This window comes from Taudactylus pleione, unplaced genomic scaffold, assembly GCF_031769625.1.
Source record: "Taudactylus pleione unplaced genomic scaffold, aTauple2 ptg001984l, whole genome shotgun sequence".
In the NCBI taxonomy this organism is placed as follows: Eukaryota; Metazoa; Chordata; class Amphibia; order Anura; family Myobatrachidae; genus Taudactylus; species Taudactylus pleione.
Window position 1 is genome coordinate 1,269,423 of NW_028286380.1, and position 26,206 is coordinate 1,295,628.

Genomic DNA, 26,206 nt, shown 5'->3' on the forward strand with positions numbered 1-26,206 from the left:
CCTGCCTCTGCAAATGACATATATGACGCAAGCGCTCACGTGCACTTTGTCTCCGCCCCCGGATGTGAGTGGACCAATCAGTGTGTTTGGAAGGAACCAGTTCAGTTCTTTCTCGGAGCAGAACTTGAAGTGACACCTGTAGCTGAGGATCTCTCCCCGGACCGACTACATCATGGCGGCGGCTCAGGTGAGCGGGAGAACTACAAGTAGCAGCATGCCCTGATAGCCAGAGTCAGACCTAGTTACCCTGTGGGAAAACTACAAGTAGCAGCATGCCCTGACAGCCAGAGTCAGACCTAGTCACCCAGTGGGAGAACTACAAGTAGCAGCATGCCCTGACAGCCAGAGTCAGACCTAGTCACCCAGTGGGAGAACTACAAGTAGCAGCATGCCCTGCCAGCCAGAGTCAGGCCTTGTCACCCTGTGGGAGAACTACAAGTAGCAGCATGCCCTGCCAGCCAGAGTCAGGCCTTGTCACCCTGTGGGAGAACTACAAGTAGCAGCATGCCCTGCCAGCCAGAGTCAGGCCTAGTCACCCTGTCGGAGAACTACAAGTAGCAGCATGCCCTGCCAGCCAGAGCATCTTGTTGAAGCTGGGTAGATAGATGGTGTGGCTGGAGACCCGCCACGGTGTCAGTATGGCAGCTGCAGCTTTGAAGGGGTTAAGCGCCATTTTCAAATTAACTTCTGGACCAGTGTATATAGAAACAAGATTTCATAAACCATCCCGTGCCCCAGTATAACAATGCAGAGATATATCACATGTATAATATACAGTCCCATGCCCCAGTATAACAATGCAGAGATATATCACATGTATAATATACAGTCCCGTGCCCCAGTATAACAATGCAGAGATATATCACATGTATAATATACAGTCCCGTGCCCCAGTATAACAATGCAGAGATATATCACATGTATAATATACAGTCCCGTGCCCCAGTATAACAATGCAGAGATATATCACATGTATAATATACAGTCCCGTGCCCCAGTATAACAATGCAGAGATGTATCACATGTATAATATACAGTCTGTGCCCCAGTATAACAATGCAGAGATGTATCACATGTATAATATACAGTCTGTGCCCCAGTATAACAATGCAGAGATATATCACATGTATAATATACAGTCCCATGCCCCAGTATAACAATGCAGAGATATATCACATGTATAATATACAGTCCCGTGCCCCAGTATAACAATGCAGAGATGTATCACATGTATAATATACAGTCTGTGCCCCAGTATAACAATGCAGAGATGTATCACATGTATAATATACAGTCTGTGCCCCAGTATAACAATGCAGAGATATATCACATGTATAATATACAGTCCCGTGCCCCAGTATAACAATGCAGAGATGTATCACATGTATAATATACAGTCTGTGCCCCAGTATAACAATGCAGAGATGTATCACATGTATAATATACAGTCCCGTGCCCCAGTATAACAATGCAGAGATGTATCACATGTATAATATACAGTCTGTGCCCCAGTATAACAATGCAGAGATGTATCACATGTATAATATACAGTCCCGTGCCCCAGTATAACAATGCAGAGATGTATCACATGTAGAATATACAGTCCCGTGCCCCAGTATAACAATGCAGAGATGTATCACATGTAGAATATACAGTCCCATGCCCCAGTATAACAATGCAGAGATGTATCACATGTAGAATATACAGTCCCATGCCCCAGTATAACAATGCAGAGATATATCACATGTATAATATACAGTCCCGTGCCCCAGTATAACAATGCAGAGATATATCACATGTATAATATACAGTCCCGTGCCCCAGTATAACAATGCAGAGATGTATAATATACAGTCCCGTGCCCCAGTATAACAATGCAGAGATGTATCACATGTATAATATACAGTCCCATGCCCCAGTATAACAATGCAGAGATGTATAATATACAGTCCCGTGCCCCAGTATAACAATGCAGAGATGTATCACATGTATAATATACAGTCCCATGCCCCAGTATAACAATGCAGAGATGTATCACATGTATAATATACAGTCCCGTGCCCCAGTATAACAATGCAGAGATGTATCACATGTAGAATATACAGTCCCATGCCCCAGTATAACAATGCAGAGATGTATCACATGTAGAATATACAGTCCCATGCCCCAGTATAACAATGCAGAGATGTATCACATGTAGAATATACAGTCCCATGCCCCAGTATAACAATGCAGAGATGTATCACATGTAGAATATACAGTCCCATGCCCCAGTATAACAATGCAGAGATGTATCACATGTATAATATACAGTCCCGTGCCCCAGTATAACAATGCAGAGATGTATCACATGTATAATATACAGTCCCGTGCCCCAGTATAACAATGCGGAGATGTATCACATGTATAATATACAGTCCCATGCCCCAGTATAACAATGCAGAGATGTATCACATGTATAATATACAGTCCCGTGCCCCAGTATAACAATGCGGAGATGTATCACATGTATAATATACAGTCCCATGCCCCAGTATAACAATGCGGAGATGTATCACATGTATAATATACAGTCCCATGCCCCAGTATAACAATGCGGAGATGTATCACATGTATAATATACAGTCCCATGCCCCAGTATAACAATGCAGAGATGTATCACATGTATAATATACAGTCCCATGCCCCAGTATAACAATGCAGAGATGTATCACATGTATAATATACAGTCCCATGCCCCAGTATAACAATGCAGAGATGTATCACATGTATAATATACAGTCCCGTGCCCCAGTATAACAATGCAGAGATGTATCACATGTATAATATACAGTCCCGTGCCCCAATATAACAATGCAGAGATGTATCACATGTATAATATACAGTCCCGTGCCCCAGTATAACAATGCAGAGATATATCACATGTATAATATACAGTCCCGTGCCCCAGTATAACAATGCAGAGATATATCACATGTATAATATACAGTCCCGTGCCCCAGTATAACAATGCAGAGATGTATCACATGTATAATATACAGTCCCGTGCCCCAGTATAACAATGCAGAGATATATCACATGTATAATATACAGTCCCGTGCCCCAGTATAACAATGCAGAGATATATCACATGTATAATATACAGTCCCGTGCCCCAGTATAACAATGCAGAGATATATCACATGTATAATATACAGTCCCGTGCCCCAGTATATCAATGCAGAGAAATATCACATGTATCATAAACCATCCCGTGCCCCAGTATAACAATGCAGAGATATATCACATGTATAATATACAGGCTGTGCCCCAATCTAACAATGCAGAGATATATCAAATGTATAATATACTGGGGCACGGGACTGTATAACAATGCAGAGATATATGACATGTATAATATACAGTCTGTGCCCCAATATAACAATGCAGAGATATATCACATGTATAATATACAGTCCCGTGCCCCAGTATAACAATGCAGAAATATATCACATGTATAATAAACCATCCCGTGCCCCAGTATAACAATGCAGAGATATATCACATGTATAATATACAGGCTGTGCCCCAATCTAACAATGCAGAGATATATCAAATGTATAATATACTGGGGCACGGGACTGTATAACAATGCAGAGATATATGACATGTATAATATACAGTCTGTGCCCCAATATAACAATGCAGAGATATATCACATGTATAATATACAGTCCCATGCCCCAGTATAACAATGCAGAGATGTATCACATGTATAATATACAGTCCCGTGCCCCAGTATAACAATGCAGAGATATATCACATGTATAATATACAGTCCCGTGCCCCAGTATAACAATGCAGAGATATATCACATGTATAATATACAGTCCCGTGCCCCAGTATAACAATGCAGAGATATATCACATGTATAATATACAGTCCCGTGCCCCAGTATAACAATGCAGAGATATATCACATGTATAATATACAGTCCCGTGCCCCAGTATATCAATGCAGAGAAATATCACATGTATAATAAACCATCCCGTGCCCCAGTATAACAATGCAGAGATATATCACATGTATAATATACAGGCTGTGCCCCAATCTAACAATGCAGAGATATATCAAATGTATAATATACTGGGGCATGGGACTGTATAACAATGCAGAGATATATGACATGTATAATATACAGTCTGTGCCCCAATATAACAATGCAGAGATATATCACATGTATAATATACAGTCCCGTGCCCCAGTATAACAATGCAGAAATATATCACATGTATAATAAACCATCCCGTGCCCCAGTATAACAATGCAGAGATATATCACATGTATAATATACAGGCTGTGCCCCAATCTAACAATGCAGAGATATATCAAATGTATAATATACTGGGGCACGGGACTGTATAACAATGCAGAGATATATGACATGTATAATATACAGTCTGTGCCCCAATATAACAATGCAGAGATATATCACATGTATAATATACAGTCCCATGCCCCAGTATAACAATGCAGAGATGTATCACATGTATAATATACAGTCCCATGCCCCAGTATAACAATGCAGAGATGTATCACATGTATAATATACAGTCCCATGCCCCAGTATAACAATGCAGAGATGTATCACATGTATAATATACAGTCCCATGCCCCAGTATAACAATGCAGAGATGTATCACATGTATAATATACAGTCTGTGCCCCAGTATAACAATGCAGAGATATATCACATGTATAATATACAGTCTGTGCCCCAGTATAACAATGCAGAGATATATCACATGTATAATATACAGTCCCGTGCCCCAATATAACAATGCAGAGATATATCACATGTATAATATACAGTCCCGTGCCCCAGTATAACAATGCAGAGATATATGACATGTATAATATACAGTCTGTGCCCCAATATAACAATGCAGAGATATATCACATGTATAATATACAGTCCCGTGCCCCAGTATAACAATGCAGAGATATATCACATGTATAATATACAGTCCCGTGCCCCAGTATAACAATGCAGAGATATATCACATGTATAATATACAGTCCCGTGCCCCAGTATAACAATGCAGAGATATATCACATGTATAATAAACCATCCCGTGCCCCAGTATAACAATGCAGAGATATATCACATGTATAATATACAGGCTGTGCCCCAATCTAACAATGCAGAGATATATCAAATGTATAATATACTGGGGCACGGGACTGTATAACAATGCAGAGATATATGACATGTATAATATACAGTCTGTGCCCCAATATAACAATGCAGAGATATATCACATGTATAATATACCGTACCGTGCCCCAGTATAACAATGCAGAGATATATCACATGTATAATATACCGTCCCGTGCCCCAGTATAACAATGCAGAGATATATCACATGTATAATATACAGTCCCGTACCCCAGTATAACAATGCAGAGATATATCACATGTATAATATACAGTCCCGTGCCCCAGTATATCAATGCAGAGATATATCACATGTATAATATACAGTCTGTGCCCCAGTATAACAATGCAGAGATGTATCACATGTATAATATACAGTCTGTGCCCCAATATAACAATGCAGAGATATATCACATGTATAATATACAGTCCCGTGCCCCAGTATAACAATGCAGAGATGTATCACATGTATATTATACAGTCCCGTGCCCCAGTATATCAATGCAGAGATATATCACATGTATAATATACAGTCTGTGCCCCAATATAACAATGTAGAGATATATCACATGTATGCGCTCAACTAGACCATCAGGGACGTTATTGGTGTGTGAACCAGCGTACCAGGGGTTAATCGTGAGCCAGGGGAGATGGCTTCCCGGTTTTAGCAGCTCCTCCCCTCAGCTCAGCGCGCCTTTCCACTGCGGTCTGGCTTTGCTGAGCGGACTCCTTCTTTGGCCACGCCCCCTCTGAGGTCTCCGGCGGCCATTTTCTTGGATGGTGCATCGCCGATCTCTCAGGACAGCGTGTGGTCCAGTCCCCCTGTATGCCTCTCCCTTGGGTTGGTGTACACAGCACTGCACCCTTCCCCGACACTGACTCTGGGCAGGTGATTGTAGTGCCACGTGGCAGTATTCTTTCTGTGTTGTGTGTGACTGATGCTAGCGCTGCCTGTCTGTGTCTTTTATTCCTGTCAGCATATATCTACACCTCTAATTCTGCCCTAATACAGGTGCAGTTAAGGTTAACTCGCGCATATATATATATATATATATATATATATATATATATATATATATATATATATATATATATAGTAATATTTGTGAGGTCTGACACATACTGTTGTGTGCTGCACTGTGCCATATTTAGGCAGTGGGCTCCTGCAGCTTGTCCAAGCGTCAGCCAGGACCAGTGTTTTTTCTCAGACAATTACCTTAACATACAGGTGTATTCAGGGGTTTCCTGTGCCTCACATTTATAGAACTAAGTATTTGTGAGGTTTTGTCACATACATTAGTTGCACTGTGCCATATTTGGGCTGCGTGCTCCTGCAGCTTACCCAGGCTTAAGACAGTATATTGCTCCCTACTAGTATCCTACATACATGGTGGTTGCATTATACCCAGTGCCATATTGTGTGCCATTTACACTGCATCTATGCCTAGCAAAGGCAAGAGTATTATCAGGCATCTGCCCCCATACTGCTATCAGGCATCTGCCCCCATACTGCTATCAGGCATCTGCCCCCATACTGCTATCAGGCATCTGCCCCCATACTGCTATCAGGCATCTGCCCCCATACTGCTATCAGGCATCTGCCCCCATACTGCTATCAGGCATCTGCCCCCATACTGCTATCAGGCATCTGCCCCCATACTGCTATCAGGCATCTGCCCCCATACTGCTATCAGGCATGATTAAGGAGGAGGATTTGATAGGGGATATATATATAATATATCTCCTGGGCTCCTTTGCTCAGGTACTGGACGCTATTTCGGACTGCCTAGCGGATCCGGCTGTAATTCCCCCGAGGAGGTTATCACAGCAGGACGTAATACCCCCTTTGGGGTTGTCACATCAGTTACAGGAGATGGATACCTCCTGTACCCCATGGGTCAATGTACTCTCTAACTCTGTGCAGAGCCTGAGGCTACATCTAATGCCTTTCAAACCATGTTGCGAGGTGGGAAACCTCTACCCAGTAATTCCTTTACACGTCCTGTATTATCGTCACAGTCCATGCACAGATCTGATCTCTCTAACCCTGACTCCCCTCCGGAGGACAGTCTGTCCTCTCATCAGCGTTATTTCCAGTTTGCTATACTACAGCAACACTTCCACTTTCAGGCTCTGCCCTTTGGACTGTACATAGCTATAATTTTGGTTAACACCCATTGAGCTATCACGGTGGCCCACCTGCTTGGTCTGAGTATCCGACTGTTACCATATCTGGATGACCTCCTGCTCTTAGCAGGTTCACCAGAGGTGCTTTAAAGCCATCTGCAGTTAACCATTGCTTTCCTTCACAAGCACGGATGGTTAGTCAACTGGAAAATGTCTCCCTGAATCCCTCAATGATTCATCTAGGAGCACTGCTGGGTTCTCGGCATCAGAGAATCTTTCTGACATCAGGCAAGATCTCCACACTTCAACTACAAGTACGCAGAAATCTCCACAGTCGCCGAGTATCGATCCACTCGGCAATGCAGGTCCTGGGAGCTATGGTGTCCGCAATCGACATGGTGGAGTATGCTCGGTTCCATTCCAGGCCTTTGCAAAGACTGTCCCTTTCCAGGTGGAATGGGTTACCCCATCGGATCGGAGCTCAGATGATGGTGCTCTCTCCAGAGGTGCGTCTGTCTCTGTCTTGGTGGCTACAGATATCTCATCTAACCAAGGGTCGCCAATTTTGGATCCCGGACTGGGTAATCCTAACAACGGATGCCAGTCTCTGGGGCTGGAGCGTAGTGACCGGCCCGCACTTTTTTCAGGGCTGTTGGACATCAGTAGAATCAACCCTGCCAATCTACATATTAGAACTTCGAGCTGTCTACAGGGCCCTCAAACTGGCCCAGCACATACTTCACGGAAAACCTGTACAGGTTCACTTTGACAATGCCACAACAGTGGCTTACATCAATCATCAAGGAGACACTCGGAGTTGGGCAGCAATGACAGTCGTGTCACACATTTTGACATGGGCCGAGGGTCGCCTCCTGGTCATCTTTGCAGTGTTCATTCCAGGAGTTCTAAATTGGGAAGCAGACTTCCCCAGCCATCACGACGTGCATCCCGGGGAATAAATTTAATACATTTTGGGTCCGGTAACTATAAAGAATTGCATGTGAGACCTCTATTTATATCTTCAATTTTCGTTAGTTACAGAAAGAAAGAGTAATTAAAAAGCTGAGAGGGCGGAAGTAACAAGTATGCCGTTTGCCAAGGAGGGGCGGGAATGATGCAGGCCAATCGAGTATGCAGTGTCCGGGCAGTTCTGAGCCATGTAAGGATGGAAGTGACAGAGGACGCCACGTGACCAATGACAGACGGATGTCCCCGGAGATCGGAATGTGGAAATACACAGGATGCTGTTTGTACACACTGCCGTCTAGCGCTCACACGCGCCAAACGGATATGACGTCGCCGGACTTAGTAACTTTGGGTGGAGAGACCCAGATGGGTAGTAAGGGCGGAAGTAACCCTTACTTACTACTATAATGACTGAAATATGTCTAACAATAGACGGAACATCTTACAACTTAAAGGAAATCTTTAATAGGTTGCTCCTGCTACCATTACACTCTTGTTTTGGACTTATTTTTAGTTTTTTAGTAACTCTGAAGTACTCATAATCCTCTGACCCCTAACAAGCATATGGAAAGGGTACTATGGAATCCTACCTATCTATAAACCTCTAAAGTCGCTGTTGCACACAATGATAATTGTAGACCAGTCAAATTGTGGGTCCAAAGTACAAAAAGTTATATTATTCAACAAAAAGAAATAATACACGCTTTGATCTAGACAATGAGCGCAAGTACAATTATCATACAAGGTTACAGCCAAATACATACGCTTGCGCCCTGGTACCAGGTCCCAACCGATCAATCCTGACGTCTGCGGCCATCAAACAGGTAACGACTACCGGCCTAGTCCATTGCGCAAACATATATACAATGGGGACAGACAAACACTGTTTCATTGGCTCTTGTTCCAGCTTGATCTTCTCATTGGACAATTCATATGATGTCATTAGGGGCATGGCTTGGTCTTGGAGCTGTTTCTTTGTGTAGTATTCTCGCTGCATAATTAATCTAAACTAGCCACATACAACATTTCCAAATAAAACCATAATCTCTCGATGATCCATATTTCGGGAACACGCGATGCGGCTTCCTCGTTGTCCGAACCGGAAACCTGCAAAGAAACAGGGCATCAGTTTGATACCAAACATGGTATTCTTACATTGTTCTATACCTCCGATATCAAATGCATGCATTTCATATTATAACTTATATATCTAACATAAACCATATTGTGCAGGAACCTTTTAGAAGTGTAAATATGTGTATATGATTGTGGTCGCTAATGTGTGTCTGTATTTAAACTAAGGAAATGTTCGTGAAGGTGTATATACGTCAGTAAGCGCACGTGCATCCATGGGCACTTAAATAAGTATATATACAACTATCAATGTGTGTATATTTATGATTATATGTAAGTATGTGTTTGCAGCTATGTATGTGATGACACCTGTGAACGTCCATGTGTGTGCATGTGGTTACACATACAAGTGTTTATGTGTAAGTATGTGATTTAGTGTATTTGTGATGAAGGAATATATAAATATGTTTCTGACATATTTCAACATCCGAGCATTGTCTGGGCTAGTTCCAAGGTGTAAACAGAAGTCCCCCACCCACAGCTGCTTGTAGGTGCCACGTTCTGATTAACTAATTCAATGGCTCTCCTCTACCTATTCACAGTCTACATTCCACTTCCTTTGGGCAGAATAGTACTAAACAAAGAGGCATACAATTGCAAATGACTTGCAGGTTCTTGACAATGACTCCTTATTTAAATTTAGATAACTTCTTTTGAACATACTAGTTTCTGTGTACATCTCAATTAATTTTGTTACAGGCATACTAGTCTCAGCATGCGGAGTCTCTCAATACCTATGCAAACACCCCCAGACAGACATACACACCAGAAATGTCTCCCACACTCTGACCAAATTCAGTAGTGATATAAATATATTTGTGCGTATACCAATTGTGCTGATGCCGGGTAGCGTCCAAGCGATTCGTCATCAGACAATAGATGACTAAATCGTTAGATAATAATTGCAAGCGATCATATCTGATTATTTGATTTCGACAGTATAAATACAGAGTCACCTCTCCACACTAGTATCCCTTTGAAGAAGTCTGTGGACGAAACGCGTTTCTTTCACTGGCACACTTTCTATACATTGATATTCATTGCACTATTTATTCATGGTTTACACTACATGCACTAGCACTTTGTAAGCAAATTACTCGCCTATTTGTCAATCACTATATATGTATGTATATGTGTGTGTATATATATATATAGACTGGCATTCTGAGAATGGTTATACGAGTGTAAGAATGACATATTATTAAACCATTAGTTGTGATCCAGATTTATGGTACAAATCTGAAGAAAAAGATTTTTTTTTTTTTTAAATTATCTTTTAATATATATATTGTGTTATATTAAGTGAGTAACACCGGCCAGTGTATTTAAAAACTCTTTTATTGTTTTTTATAAGGATATTAATAAATAGAACTTTTTATTAGCGCTGTTATGATTTTTTTTTTATCCTTTTTGTGTAGGGCTAAGCATATCCCTATTTTTGGCAGCAGCTGTTGCTAAGATAACATACTAGGGAATACAAATTGGTTATTCTAAGGCGCAATAACTGTATAAGAGAGCAAAGCGCCAGGCCTTTCTTTGTCACTGTTTCAGTACGGAGCGGCCTGGACCCCTGGAGGTACAAAAGAGGGCTTCCTTGCAGGCAGTCGGGGTCTGTGCAGCGCTCTCATGGGTGGGTTGCACTGTGCACTCCCCCGCTGGTGCCCCCAACCCCTCCGAGGCTAGGGTGCAATTTACAAATCTGCCGTGCCAATGTCTGTCACCTCCCTGTGACATCCCTGTCTGAGAGAGGGGCAGGGCAGAGGGGTCCGGTCCCCCGACACTGAAGGCTCCGTCCCCCCTCTCTCCAAGTGTAGGGATCAACCAAATCCAAGGGTTTACAAAAAATAAATATATTAATTACCAGTTGTGGGTGGCCCCCTGCCGCGCTCCTTCTTGTGTTAAACCTGGACTCCCCTTGCGGACATTAGCAATGCGATAGTCCCCGACCTCCCATGGTAGAGGGAGGGGCTTAGAGTGGGTTGGATACAGGATGTCGGCGCTCGGGTTTCCAGCTGTCAGAATTCTGACAGTATTAGGATTCCGACAACTGCTGGTAAGTATCATTACCCTAACTCTCCCTCACCGCAGCCTAAACTTAACCCCACTAATTACCGTCGGGAGGCCCCGGCATTCTAAACGCCAGCATCCCGACAGCCAGAATTGAAACTAAATCCCGCTTAGAGTATGTAGTGCCCATCGGGGAATACCCCAGCTCCCCGCCAGGCCAGTCCCATGCCCCGGTATTACAATGCAGAGATATATCACATGTATAATTATCATTTATTTATATGGTGCCACAAGTGTTCCGCAGCGCCTTACACAGTACATAGACATACAGGTGACCAGTGACAGGACAGTACAGGACGAGGACATGGATAATACATATTGCTACATTAGTGACCACAACACCCACAAAGCAGCCAAGTGTTAGGTGACCTAGTGCGGAGTAAGAAGTAGATGAAAGTAGAGAACGGAGAAGCACAAGAGGGTAGAGGGCCCTGCTCATAAGAGCTTACATTCTAAAGGGGCGGGGCAGACAATCAGGGGTGACACAGAAGGGGCGGGGCAGACAATCAGGGGTGACACAGAAGGGGCGGGGCAGACAATCAGGGGTGACACAGAAGGGGTGGGGCAGACAATCGGGTGACACAGATGGGGCAGGCAGGGAGGAGGGAGCATGGAGCAGCGGGTTAGGATGGGAGCTGGAAGGCTATGATGAAGTAGGGGGTCTCGAGAGCCTGTTGGAAGGATTGTAGAGAGGTGCAGAGTCTGACGCAGTCACTGCAGTTATCAGTCAGCTGACAGGTGATTATCCTGGGGTACAGTATAAATGATATACACGTGTGTAGTGTACAGATGTCACCTATATAATGTATGGGGGACATGGAGCCGCTCTGTTGTTACATCTAATGTGGTTTTGTTTGCAGTTGATCAGTAACCCCGAGGACATTGCTTCATTATATCGGGACCTCAGCCAGTTCCCGTCCCTCTCCAGTGTGTCTATAGGGCCGGAGGTCACCACCCAGTATGGGGGTAAATACAGCAACATATACACAGGTATGTGCCCCGCATCCTTTATATCCATCTTTGCTGGTGTCTTACATCTTGTTGTTGTGTCTATATGAGAAGTTTATAGTAACTGGTCATTTCGCTGTCATGCTGGGACTTGCAGTACAACCTCCTATAGTTCTGCAATGTGGGGCGGGGGTATATCAGCTGGGGTATTCCCATAGGGTCCTCACTTAGGTCCTTTCCCGTCAATTGGAGAATTAGAGCAACATTTGCTGCCAAGTTTGTGACTGGTTCACTTCTCACCAGGGGAAAAGCTCCTTATTACACGGTGTATATAATGGATGAGTGACTGATATAATCATCCCTATTATTATATGAGAACGCCAGCCGCAATATCCTGCTATCCCAGGATGCTTTGTGAGCTCTGGCCTCCACTTCCCACAATGCCCTGCTCTCTCCTCTTTCTGACACAGGGCAAGTGTCTATGCCCCTCCCCAATTTGCTTTGCATTCACCCTACCCAGAGGAGGGTACTGCGCGCTCCTGGCTGTGTGTGACGTAGCATCGCCTGGCTTATGCTGGAGGGCGACTGACATGTAAATCTGCGCCCTCTGTCATATTATTGGGCTGTGCTGTGTTGTACCTGGGACGATGGCGAGAACGGACCTCGGATTTCCCTCTTCTGTTACAGAGTGGTCGCAGAGAGATCTAGATCGGAATGAACAGATTAAGTTTTGCCGGCAGTATATAGTCTTCCATGACAACAACACTGTGGTGTATTCCGGTTCCTGTGGGAATGGCAGCGAGATCACAGGAGAGTAAGTGCACACCCTCCCACTGTGTAGACTGATAACGGAGAGGGGACTGGCCATGGGGGAGCTGGAGAGGGGACTGGCCATGGGGGAGCTGGAGAGGGGACTGGCCATGGGGGAGCTGGAGAGGGGACTGGCCATGGGGGAGCTGGAGAGGGGACTGGCCACGGGGGAGCTGGAGAGGGGACTGGCCACGGGGGAGCTGGAGAGGGGACTGGCCACGGGGGAGCTGGAGAGGGGACTGGCCACGGGGGAGCTGGAGAGGGGACTGGCCACGGGGGAGCTGGAGAGGGGACTGGCCACGGGGGAGCTGGAGAGGGGACTGGCCACGGGGGAGCTGGAGAGGGGACTGGCCACGGGGGAGCTGGAGAGGGGACTGGCCACGGGGGAGCTGGAGAGGGGACTGGCCACGGGGGAGCTGGAGAGGGGACTGGCCACGGGGGAGCTGGAGAGGGGACTGGCCACGGGGGAGCTGGAGAGGGGACTGGCCACGGGGGAGCTGGAGAGGGGACTGGCCACGGGGGGAGCTGGAGAGGGGACTGGCCACGGGGGGAGCTGGAGAGGGGACTGGCCACGGGGGCAGCTGGCCACGGGGGCAGCTGGCCACGGGGGCAGCTGGCCACGGGGGCAGCTGGCCACGGGGGGAGCTGGAGAGGGGACTGGCCATGGGGGAGCTGGAGAGGGGACTGGCCATGGGGGAGCTGGCCATGGGGGAGCTGGAGAGGGGACTGGCTCTTTGTTCCCGCCATGTCCATATGGTTTTCCTCTTTACTGTGTCCACAGACTGCTGAGCAGCGAGTCGCCCTCAGGAGCCCTGAAAGCTGTTCTACGGGAAAGTAAGAAAAAGACGGGTGATGTGACCCAGTTTCTGGAGGTGAGAGCAGGAGGCGGCCGGGGTTCTGCCGCTCTCTGTAATGACAATGGATGGTATGATGTCGCTGCTTCCTCTCCTCTTCTCGCACTAGGTCTGGGACAGGAATCGTAAGGTGAAGAGCATCAACCTGACCGTCCTGGATAAACATGGGAAGGTGTATGAAGATGGTGAGTAGTTATTGGGTTCTAGGTTACCGCTGGAGCAATTCCAGGAGTCTCATACTAGTGACCCCACAGACAGATGGGCCAAGATGGTGGAAGAGGTCCGTCTTTATGGCACGATCACTCCCCATCTACATCTCAGTGGGTTTCTGGATCAGTATAATGTAGGATCTAGCTTCGGGAAGACTGTCCTGTCTGCAGGTCCCATCCCGAGAGCATCGGCTTCTTCCCTTTGTACCCGCAGAGCAGTTTGGGTGTTTATCCTGGTCACATTCTGAGTCCCACCTTCTGTACATTGCCGAGAAGAAAAGGCCAAAAACAAAGTCCTTCTTCGAGCCCTGTGCCGGAGATATTCCAGTTTCTTCTGATGAGGATGAAGCCAAAAAACCTGTGAAGGTGAGAAAGAGAGAGATCCCTATGTTATATGATCCCTAGTGACAGTCATACTCCCAACGGTGTATGGCCTGCTATTCTATGTCCTGTCCCCGGCCATGATTACATTGCACCGGGTGTGTGTCCTGTCCCCGGCCATGATTTCATTGCACCGGGTGTGTGTCCTGTCCCCGGCCATGGTAACATTGCACCGGGTGTGTGTCCTGTCCCCGGCCACGATTACATTGCACCGGGTGTGTGTCCTGTCCCCGGCCACGATTACATTGCACCAGGTGTGTGTCCTGTCCCCGGCCACGATTACATTGCACCAGGTGTGTGTCCTGTCCCCGGCCACGATTACATTGCACCAGGTGTGTCCCGTCCCCGGCCATCATTAAGTTGCACCGGGTGTGTGTCCCGTTCCTCGGCATGATTACATTGCACCAGGTGGGTGTCCTGTCCCCGGCCATGATTACATTGCACCAGGTGGGTGTCCTGTCCCCGGCCATGATTACATTGCACCAGGTGGGTGTCCTGTCCCCGGCCATGATTACATTGCACCAGGTGGGTGTCCTGTCCCCGGCCATGATTACATTGCACCAGGTGGGTGTCCTGTCCCCGGCCATGATTACATTGCACCAGGTGGGTGTCCTGTCCCCGGCCATGATTACATTGCACCAGGTGGGTGTCCTGTCCCCGGCCATGATTACATTGCACCAGGTGGGTGTCCTGTCCCCGGCCATGATTACATTGCACCAGGTGTGTCCCCTGCCTTTCTATGTCCCTGGTTATATTTGCATTGCCGCAGGCATTACTCTGTGTTTTGCAGGGGGATCAGTTTGTGCTGCATGAAGACTGGGGAGAGGGCTTAGTGAAGAAGAGCATCCCGGCTCTGTGTGTGCTGGACATTGAGAGCGGGAACATTTCTCTCCTGGAGGGAATTCCGGAGCACGTGTCTCCGGGACAGGTGAGCGCTCACTCAGCGTCCCTCTAACACCGTCCGTTACTATAAGTGAATCCTCTCTGTGTCCCTGGCAGGCGTTCTGGTCCCCGGATGATACAGGGGTAGTGTTTGTAGGATGGTGGCACACGCCTTTCCACATTGGCCTGAAGCATTGCGCTAACAGAAGGTGAGTGTCAGTCTGCGCTGAGCTCCGTCATCGCAAAGCGCAGGAGCCGCTGATTCTCTAATGATCTCTGTCTTTCTGCTCCCAGATCCGCCTTGTTCTTCGTAGACCTGACTGGAGGGAAATGTGGTGAGTTAGATCTGTGATACGTATTCTTCCTACGCACTATATAATTATTGGCCAATAATCGGCTGATCGGCCTCATTTATTGTACAGTGTTTATGAATGATCGTTTCAGCATTTAACTGATAAAACTGTCAGGAAACGTCCACAAACGCGTTCCTTCCGTTATCCGCCATTATCCGGTGTGTGTCCCTTCCATTATCCGGTGTGTGTCCCTTCCATTATCCGGTGTGTGTCCCTTCCATTATCCGGTGTGTGTCCCTTCCATTATCCGGTGTGTGTCCCTTCCATTATCCGGTGTGTGTCCCTTCCATTATCCGGTGTGTGTCCCTTCCATTATCCGGTGTGTGTGTGTGTGTGTCCCTTCCATTATCCGGTGTGTGTGTGTGTGTGTCCCTTCCATTATCCGGTGTGTGTCCCTTCCATTATCCGGTGTGTGTCCCTTCCATTATCCGGTGTGTGTCCCTTCCATTATCCGGTGTGTGTGTGTGTGTGTGTCCCTTCCATTATCCGGTGTGTGTGTGTGTGTGTGTCCCTTCCATTATCCGGTGTGTGTGTGTCCCTTCCATTATCCGGTGTGTGTGTGTGTGTGTGTGTCCCTTCCATTATCCGGTGTGTGTGTGTGTGTGTGTGTCCCTTCCATTATCCGGTGTGTGTCCCTTCCATTATCCGGTGTGTGTGTCCCTTCCATTATCCGGTGTGTGTGTGTGTGTGTGTCCCTTCCATTATCCGGTGTGTGTGTGTGTGTGTGTGTCCCTTCCATTATCCGGTGTGTGTGTGTGTCCCCCTTCCATTATCCGGTGTGTGTGTGTGTCCCCCTTCCATTATCCGGTGTGTGTGTGTGTCCCCCTTCCATTATCCGGTGTGTGTGTGTGTGTGTCCCCCTTCCATTATCCGGTGTGTGTGTGTGTCCCTTCCATTATCCGGTGTGTGTGTGTGTGTGTGTGTGTCCCTTCCATTATCCGGTGTGTGTGTGTGTGTGTCCCTTCCATTATCCGGTGTGTGTGTGTGTGTGTGTGTCCCTTCCATTATCCGGTGTGTGTCCCTTCCATTATCCGGTGTGTGTCCCTTCCATTATCCGGTGTGTGTGTCCCTTCCATTATCCGGTGTGTGTGTCCCTTCCATTATCCGGTGTGTGTGTGTGTGTGTCCCTTCCATTATCCGGTGTGTGTGTGTGTGTGTCCCTTCCATTATCCGGTGTGTGTGTGTGTGTGTGTGTCCCTTCCATTATCCGGTGTGTGTGTGTGTGTCCCTTCCATTATCCGGTGTGTGTGTGTGTGTCCCTTCCATTATCCGGTGTGTGTGTGTGTGTCCCTTCCATTATCCGGTGTGTGTGTGTGTGTCCCTTCCATTATCCGGTGTGTGTGTGTGTGTGTGTCCCTTCCATTATCCGGTGTGTGTCCCTTCCATTATCCGGTGTGTGTCCCTTCCATTATCCGGTGTGTCCCTTCCATTATCCGGTGTGTGTGTCCCTTCCATTATCCGGTGTGTGTGTCCCTTCCATTATCCGGTGTGTGTGTGTGTGTCCCTTCCATTATCCGGTGTGTGTGTATGTGTCCCTTCCATTATCCGGTGTGTGTGTGTGTGTGTGTGTGTGTGTCCCTTCCATTATCCGGTGTGTGTGTGTGTGTGTCCCCATTCCATTATCCGGTGTGTGTGTGTGTCCCTTCCATTATCCGGTGTGTGTGTCCCTTCCATTATCCGGTGTGTGTGTCCCTTCCATTATCCGGTGTGTGTGTGTGTGTGTGTCCCTTCCATTATCCGGTGTGTGTGTGTGTGTCCCTTCCATTATCCGGTGTGTGTGTATGTGTCCCTTCCATTATCCGGTGTGTGTGTGTGTGTCCCTTCCATTATCCGGTGTGTGTGTCCCTTCCATTATGCGGTGTGTGTGTGTGTCCCCCTTCCATTATCCGGTGTGTGTCCCTTCCATTATCCGGTGTGTGTGTGTGTGTGTGTCCCTTCCATTATGCGGTGTGTGTGTGTGTCCCCCTTCCATTATCCGGTGTGTGTGTGTGTGTGTGTCCCTTCCATTATCCGGTGTGTGTGTGTCCCTTCCATTATCCGGTGTGTGTCCCTTCCATTATCCGGTGTGTGTGTGTGTGTGTCCCTTCCATTATCCGGTGTGTGTGTGTGTGTCCCCCTTCCATTATCCGGTGTGTGTGTGTGTGTGTGTCCCTTCCATTATCCGGTGTGTGTGTGTGTGTGTGTGTCCCTTCCATTATCCGGTGTGTGTGTGTGTCCCTTCCATTATCCGGTGTGTGTGTGTGTCCCTTCCATTATCCGGTGTGTGTGTGTGTGTCCCTACCATTATCCGGTGTGTGTGTGTCCCTTCCATTATCCGGTGTGTGTGTGTGTGTGTCCCTTCCATTATCCGGTGTGTGTGTGTGTCCCTTCCATTATCCGGTGTGTGTGTGTGTGTCCCTTCCATTATCCGGTGTGTGTGTGTGTCCCTTCCATTATCCGGTGTGTGTGTGTGTGTCCCTTCCATTATCCGGTGTGTGTGTGTGTGTGTCCCTTCCATTATCCGGTGTGTGTGTGTGTGTGTCCCTTCCATTATCCGGTGTGTGTGTCCCTTCCATTATCCGGTGTGTGTGTGTGTGTGTGTGTCCCTTCCATTATCCGGTGTGTGTGTGTGTGTGTGTGTGTCCCTTCCATTATCCGGTGTGTGTGTGTGTGTGTGTGTCCCTTCCATTATCCGGTGTGTGTGTGTGTGTGTGTGTCCCTTCCATTATCCGGTGTGTGTGTGTGTGTGTGTGTCCCTTCCATTATCCGGTGTGTGTGTGTGTGTGTGTGTCCCTTCCATTATCCGGTGTGTATGTGTGTCCCCCTTCCATTATCCGGTGTGTGTGTGTGTGTGTCCCTTCCATTATCCGGTGTGTGTGTGTCCCTTCCATTATCCGGTGTGTGTGTGTGTGTGTGTCCCTTCCATTATCCGGTGTGTGTGTCCCTTCCATTATCCGGTGTGTGTGTGTGTGTCCCTTCCATTATCCGGTGTGTGTGTGTGTGTCCCTTCCATTATCCGGTGTGTGTGTGTGTGTGTGTGTGTCCCTTCCATTATCCGGTGTGTGTGTGTGTGTGTGTGTCCCTTCCATTATCCGGTGTGTGTGTGTGTGTGTGTGTGTCCCTTCCATTATCCGGTGTGTGTGTGTGTGTCCCTTCCATTATCCGGTGTGTGTGTGTGTGTCCCTTCCATTATCCGGTGTGTGTGTGTGTGTGTGTCCCTTCCATTATCCGGTGTGTGTGTCCCTTCCATTATCCGGTGTGTGTGTGTGTCCCTTCCATTATCCGGTGTGTGTGTGTGTCCCTTCCATTATCCGGTGTGTGTGTGTGTCCCTTCCATTATCCGGTGTGTGTGTGTGTCCCTTCCATTATCCGGTGTGTGTGTGTGTCCCTTCCATTATCCGGTGTGTGTGTGTGTCCCTTCCATTATCCGGTGTGTGTGTGTGTCCCTTCCATTATCCGGTGTGTGTGTGTGTCCCTTCCATTATCCGGTGTGTGTGTGTGTCCCTTCCATTATCCGGTGTGTGTGTGTGTCCCTTCCATTATCCGGTGTGTGTGTGTGTGTCCCTTCCATTATCCGGTGTGTGTGTGTGTGTCCCTTCCATTATCCGGTGTGTGTGTGTGTGTGTGTCCCTTCCATTATCCGGTGTGTGTGTGTCCCTTCCATTATCCGGTGTGTGTGTGTGTGTCCCTTCCATTATCCGGTGTGTGTGTGTGTGTGTGTGTGTGTGTCCCTTCCATTATCCGGTGTGTGTGTGTGTGTCCCTTCCATTATCCGGTGTGTGTGTGTCCCTTCCATTATCCGGTGTGTGTGTGTGTGTCCCTTCCATTATCCGGTGTGTGTGTGTGTGTGTCCCTTCCATTATCCGGTGTGTGTGTGTGTCCCTTCCATTATCCGGTGTGTGTGTGTGTCCCTTCCATTATCCGGTGTGTGTGTGTGTCCCTTCCATTATCCGGTGTGTGTGTGTCCCTTCCATTATCCGGTGTGTGTGTGTGTGTCCCTTCCATTATCCGGTGTGTGTGTGTGTGTGTGTCCCTTCCATTATCCGGTGTGTGTGTGTGTGTGTGTCCCTTCCATTATCCGGTGTGTGTGTGTGTGTGTGTCCCTTCCATTATCCGGTGTGTGTGTGTGTGTGTGTCCCTTCCATTATCCGGTGTGTGTGTGTGTGTGTGTCCCTTCCATTATCCGGTGTGTGTGTGTGTGTGTGTCCCTTCCATTATCCGGTGTGTGTGTGTGTGTGTGTGTCCCTTCCATTATCCGGTGTGTGTGTGTGTGTGTGTGTCCCTTCCATTATCCGGTGTGTGTGTGTGTGTGTGTGTCCCTTCCATTATCCGGTGTGTGTGTGTGTGTGTGTGTGTCCCTTCCATTATCCGGTGTGTGTGTGTGTGTGTGTCCCTTCCATTATCCGGTGTGTGTGTGTGTGTGTGTCCCTTCCATTATCCGGTGTGTGTGTGTGTGTGTGTCCCTTCCATTATCCGGTGTGTGTGTGTGTGTGTGTCCCTTCCATTATCCGGTGTGTGTGTGTGTGTGTGTCCCTTCCATTATCCGGTGTGTGTGTGTGTGTCCCTTCCATTATCCGGTGTGTGTGTGTGTGTGTGTGTCCCTTCCATTATCCTGTGTGTGTGTGTGTGTCCCTTCCATTATCCGGTGTGTGTCCCTTCCATTATCCGGTGTGTGTGTGTGTGTGTGTGTCCCTTCCATTATCCGGTGTGTGTGTGTGTCCCTTCCATTATCCGGTGTGTGTGTGTGTGTGTCCCTTCCATTATCCGGTGTGTGTGTGTGTGTGTCCCTTCCATTATCCGGTGTGTGTGTGTGTGTGTCCCTTCCATTATCCGGTGTGTGTCCCTTCCATTATCCGGTGTGTGTGTGTGTGTGTGTGTCCCTTCCATTATCCGGTGTGTGTGTGTGTCCCTTCCATTATCCGGTGTGTGTGTGTGTGTGTCCCTTCCATTATCCGGTGTGTGTGTGTGTGTGTCCCTTCCATTATCCGGTGTGTGTGTGTGTCCCTTCCATTATCCGGTGTGTGTGTGTGTGTGTGTGTCCCTTCCATTATCCGGTGTGTGTGTGTGTGTCCCTTCCATTATCCGGTGTGTGTGTGTGTGTGTCCCTTCCATTATCCGGTGTGTGTGTGTGTGTGTGTGTGTGTGTCCCTTCCATTATCCGGTGTGTGTGTGTGTGTGTGTGTGTCCCTTCCATTATCCGGTGTGTGTGTGTGTGTGTGTCCCTTCCATTATCCGGTGTGTGTGTGTGTGTGTCCCTTCCATTATCCGGTGTGTGTGTGTGTCCCTTCCATTATCCGGTGTGTGTGTGTGTGTCCCTTCCATTATCCGGTGTGTGTGTGTGTGTGTGTCCCTTCCATTATCCGGTGTGTGTCCCTTCCATTATCCGGTGTGTGTGTGTGTCCCTTCCATTATCCGGTGTGTGTGTGTGTGTCCCTTCCATTATCCGGTGTGTGTGTGTGTCCCTTCCATTATCCGGTGTGTGTGTGTGTGTCCCTTCCATTATCCGGTGTGTGTGTGTGTGTGTGTGTGTGTCCCTTCCATTATCCGGTGTGTGTGTGTGTGTGTGTGTGTGTCCCTTCCATTATCCGGTGTGTGTGTGTGTGTGTGTCCCTTCCATTATCCGGTGTGTGTGTGTGTGTGTGTCCCTTCCATTATCCGGTGTGTGTGTGTGTGTGTCCCTTCCATTATCCGGTGTGTGTGTGTGTGTCCCTTCCATTATCCGGTGTGTGTGTGTGTGTGTGTGTGTGTCCCTTCCATTATCCGGTGTGTGTGTGTGTCCCTTCCATTATCCGGTGTGTGTGTGTGTGTGTGTGTGTGTGTCCCTTCCATTATCCGGTGTGTGTGTGTGTGTGTGTGTCCCTTCCATTATCCGGTGTGTGTGTGTGTGTCCCTTCCATTATCCGGTGTGTGTGTGTGTGTCCCTTCCATTATCCGGTGTGTGTGTGTGTGTGTGTGTCCCTTCCATTATCCGGTGTGTGTGTGTGTGTGTGTGTCCCTTCCATTATCCGGTGTGTGTGTGTGTGTGTGTCCCTTCCATTATCCGGTGTGTGTGTGTGTGTGTGTCCCTTCCATTATCCGGTGTGTGTGTGTGTGTGTGTCCCTTCCATTATCCGGTGTGTGTGTGTGTGTGTGTGTCCCTTCCATTATCCGGTGTGTGTGTGGGTGTCCCTTCCATTATCCGGTGTGTGTGTGTGTGTGTGTGTCCCTTCCATTATCCGGTGTGTGTGTGTGTGTGTGTCCCTTCCATTATCCGGTGTGTGTGTGTGTGTGTGTGTGTCCCTTCCATTATCCGGTGTGTGTCCCTTCCATTATCCGGTGTGTGTCCCTTCCATTATCCGGTGTGTGTCCTTCCATTATCCGCCATTATCCGGTGTGTGTCCCTTCCATTATCCGGTGTGTATTCCCTATGTCCTCCTGTCACTGTATCATCCTCCCTGTGTGCTGTACGTTCTCTATACCCTGCCCGTATTCCCTATGTCCTCCCTGTGTGCTGTGCGGTGTGACGGGATATCGCTGGCATTATGTGTAGCACAGGTATTGGGTTGGTGCTTGGCATCTGTCAGTGTGTACCCAGCTTTCATCGTGTCCCATCGCCCCTGGTTCTGTGTTTGTGTATCTGATGACCCGATGTCTGTGTTACCCGGTACCCTGATAGCTGTGTATTATACACCCTGTACCATGTATATACTATGTGAGCGCTATAGGAGGTGATCACATCTGTCACGCTCAGGCTTCCACCTTAGTTTTCTCCTATTTTCCTTGGTATTCAGAGGAGCAGGATAATTCGATAGCAGCACTTTCATAAAGCACATGTAATATTGTGGATTTAATGAAGGCTACTACCTCTGCCTGTATCGTGTCCCCTGCCTGTATCGTGTCCCCTGCCTGTATCGTGTCCCCTGCCTGTATCGTGTCCCCTGCCTGTAGCTTACCCCCCCCCCCCCCTATCTCTCTCTTCCAGAGCCGCTTTCTGCCGATTCATCTTCTGTCTTCTCACCTCGGCTGAGCCCAGACAAGTGCCGCATTGTGTACCTGACGTCTGAGCCCCTCGGCCCTCACCAGCAGTGCTACCAGCTGCTCATGGTTGGTGCCACCTTGGCTTCTGCTTTATATTTGGCTCTTTCCCCTGGGTAGAAGGAAGAGGGGGATTCTCTCCGGGGATCAGTGACCTCCGCTGCTTCCCGTTACCCCATGTACAAGCTAAAGGGGGATCGGGACCTATAGGATCATGTAATATGTTACCGTGATGCCAGGGAATTGTGGGTAACACACCTATAATATCTGCTGTCGCGATAACTGAGACCCACAATGCACCAGAAATATTCTAGCATGTTATTATGTGTGCCGTGACGGCTCGTTATCCTCATGTGTTTCAGTATGACTGGTATACCAAAGTCACCTCTACGGTGGTGGATACTGTGCCGCGATCCGCGGATGGTGAGTAACTTGCTGTACACCTGACATTCCCTGCGGCTGAACCGCGTCTTCCTTTCAGTCTGTTCTGCGTCCCCCTCATCGCTGCGGACTGCGCACTTTGCTAATGGCGGTCACTTGTGTCACCAGTTATCTCCTGTCTGCGACTCTCCTGCGCTCAGCTCTGATCCTGCTGCTTTGTCTCTTCCAGGGCAGTGTGAGGGGATTTACACGCCGCTGCTGGCTCCGTTCTGCTGGTCTGCGGACAGTCAGAGGGTGATTGTGGACACCGTGCTGCGCAGTCAGCAGGTAAGAGACGGAGAGACCCTTTATCCAGCGCCATCTATGTACTCCGTGGTGTAACGGGCGCTCTTGTATGTTCCTCCGACACGGCTGCTGATCATACAAAGAGACCATGTTATTTCTGACTTTATACATACATACATACATACATACATACATACATACATACATGTTAGCATTGTACATATGTGTCATGGGTTTATTCATGCGCCTGCGAGTATGGACACTGGCCGCCCTACGCCCAGCTGGACACATTAATTTATGCTAAAATAAGATGCATGGGAACCATGTTATTACCCCGATGCAGGCAGGCGGCACCAGTAACATATGCGCCCGGTTTACACTCTTACATTCCCGCTTACTATCAGAGTTGAATAAAACTCTAATTCAGAGGGTACAGCTGTAACTTCTTTACCAAAACCTCACCGGGCACAGTATAAACACTCACCGGGCACAGTATAAACGCTTCACCAGGCAGACCCGCGCCTATCCCTGTCTGCGGTGCACTCACGTACAGCCAATTGGAGAGCGGTAGCGATGGCTATCATCGTGCTGTTTTGTCCCTGCCCTCAGGCCCCTGATTACAGACAGCTGTATATAAGCTTGTGCCTCATTCACCTGAGCTGGGGGCTTTACATAGCCCCTATGTGGCTTCATTACTGAGCACTGCACCCCACAGAGACCAGGAGTCTAGCACAGGGGCAGGCAGCATCCATCCTAGCATGCCCGTACACTGCATGCTGGGATGTGTAGTACCACAGCAGCACAAGTTGCCTACCATGGTGTAGTATGTGCTGGTAGTTGTAGTTCTGCTCATTGCTTTGCACTTCCATGAGCTGGGGGCAGTTGTGAAGCAGAATGGGGACGGGGGGGTGGTTCAAGGCCTCGGCTCTTTCGCCAGTTATTCATGTGGCCCCCCCCATTGCCCCAATTCTCTCATTACGGGTGGGTTGCCATGCCCAGCCAATGCTACATTTTTCAACTTCAGGGTCCACAGGGTTGACCTTGGGGTATAGCTGGATCTGGATCCACGGGCACCACACAGTTAAAGCTTTCACTGCTCCCAGGATGCACTTGGGTCCGTCGTCCTCTATACCCCTCCCCCGAGCCACAGGCACCTCAGTTTTAGTTGGTGCCCGGCCGGAGTCGGGTCACCCTGTCGCAGTGGGGCTGCAGGAGCAGCCCCTAAGCTTTATTTTAAAGAGACATTTTTTAATTTTTTTCTTCTTTTTTTACACTATTAGAGCGGCAGCATCAGACTGTCCTTTAGGACGTCCACGCTGCCGCTCCTTCTCCACGCTGACGCCGCGACGCCAGTACAGATCTGGGGATCGCGGCGGGACCCCAGAGTCTGTACTAGCCAGCCTCTGGGGACTCCCATGACTGCTGCCGGAAGCGACGGGGATCAGGTAAGCCGCGAGTCGCCGCCTGCGGCGGGCCGCGGATACTTCAATGCAGTCAGGAGCCTCCGGTCTCTGGGGACAGACCGGAGGCGCTAGCAGCGGCGGCGGGCTCTCCCTCTATAGAGGAATACCTCGCGTGTCCGCTAGACCACCAGGGTGACAGGCTGGAAGCGGGGCCGTCAATCCGGGGGTTAATTGCTAGCCAGGGGAGGCAGCCTTCCCTGTCTAGCGGCTCCTCCCCTCAGCTCAGCGCGCCTTTCAACAAGCAGTCTGGCGTCGCTGAGCTGCTCTTATCTCTCGGCCACTCCTCCTCTGAGGTCTCCGGCGGCCATCTTTACTGGCAGGCATCGCAGACTCCCAGGCGGTATCAAGTGGACCGGTCCCCCTGTGTACCTCTCCCCTGCTAAAGGACAGTGTACACAGCGCTATAGCCCTCCCAGACACTGAATCTGGGCGGTTGATTGTAGCGGAAGGTGCAGTGAGTACTAACTTTTCTGCATTGTATGTGACTATTGCTAGTGCTGCCTGTCTGTGACTTATTCTCCTTGCTGTCAGCTTATAACTATCCCTTTCCTTCTACGGCCCGGCAGGTGTGTGGGGGAAGGGCGTTTTTCTGAGACCCTCACTTATGTAAATCACGTATTTGTGGGGTCAGTCACATACTGTTGTGTGCTACACAGTACCATATCTGGGCTGTTGTGTCGCATACTGGTGAGTGCGCGGGTGTTAAAACCGTAATTCCTCTGGTGATACCTATTTCTTGTGATTTACGGTATCATGTCTGATGAGGAGACTGAGCGCTCTGTGGCTCCTGTACTATTTTCCTGCAGACGCTGTGCTGCTGGAGTTGATGGGGAGGACTTATCTCAGGATAGTCTGTGCGGGCGGTGCCAGCTAGTACCGGGCCCCTCCAACCCCCCTGTGTCACAGGACCCTCCTTGGGCGATGTTTTCACAGGTGCTGGCGTCTATTGCGGACCGGTTATCTGTCCCATCAGCGGTCCCTTCTAGGGCGTTACCCCAGCCCACCATCCCCCATTCCCCGAGTGTTCCGCACATATTGCAGTCTCCCCCCGGGGCCCAGACTGTGGGTCCTTACTCGGGACTGCCTGTGTATGTGCAGTCTTCCCCAGGGACGCGTCAGTCTGTAGTGCCTTTGCAGAGTTTTGCTCCGACGGCTC

At 48.5% G+C, this 26,206-nt stretch overlaps 1 protein-coding gene across 1 annotated transcript; it reads left to right on the forward strand.

Moving 5' to 3' along the window:
• Nucleotides 1-33: 33 nt before the first annotated feature.
• Nucleotides 34-23,629, forward strand: LOC148435894 (acylamino-acid-releasing enzyme-like; the record flags this gene model as incomplete). Its single annotated transcript, XM_088465374.1, has 12 exons — nt 34-187; nt 12,352-12,481; nt 13,127-13,253; nt 14,031-14,121; nt 14,213-14,288; nt 14,527-14,678; nt 15,484-15,621; nt 15,693-15,784; nt 15,870-15,910; nt 22,869-22,990; nt 23,284-23,344; nt 23,532-23,629. Coding segments are annotated over exons 1-12 (1,143 nt in total), but the record flags the coding sequence as incomplete, so codon positions are not given.
• Between the last annotated feature and the right edge of the window lie 2,577 nt (nt 23,630-26,206).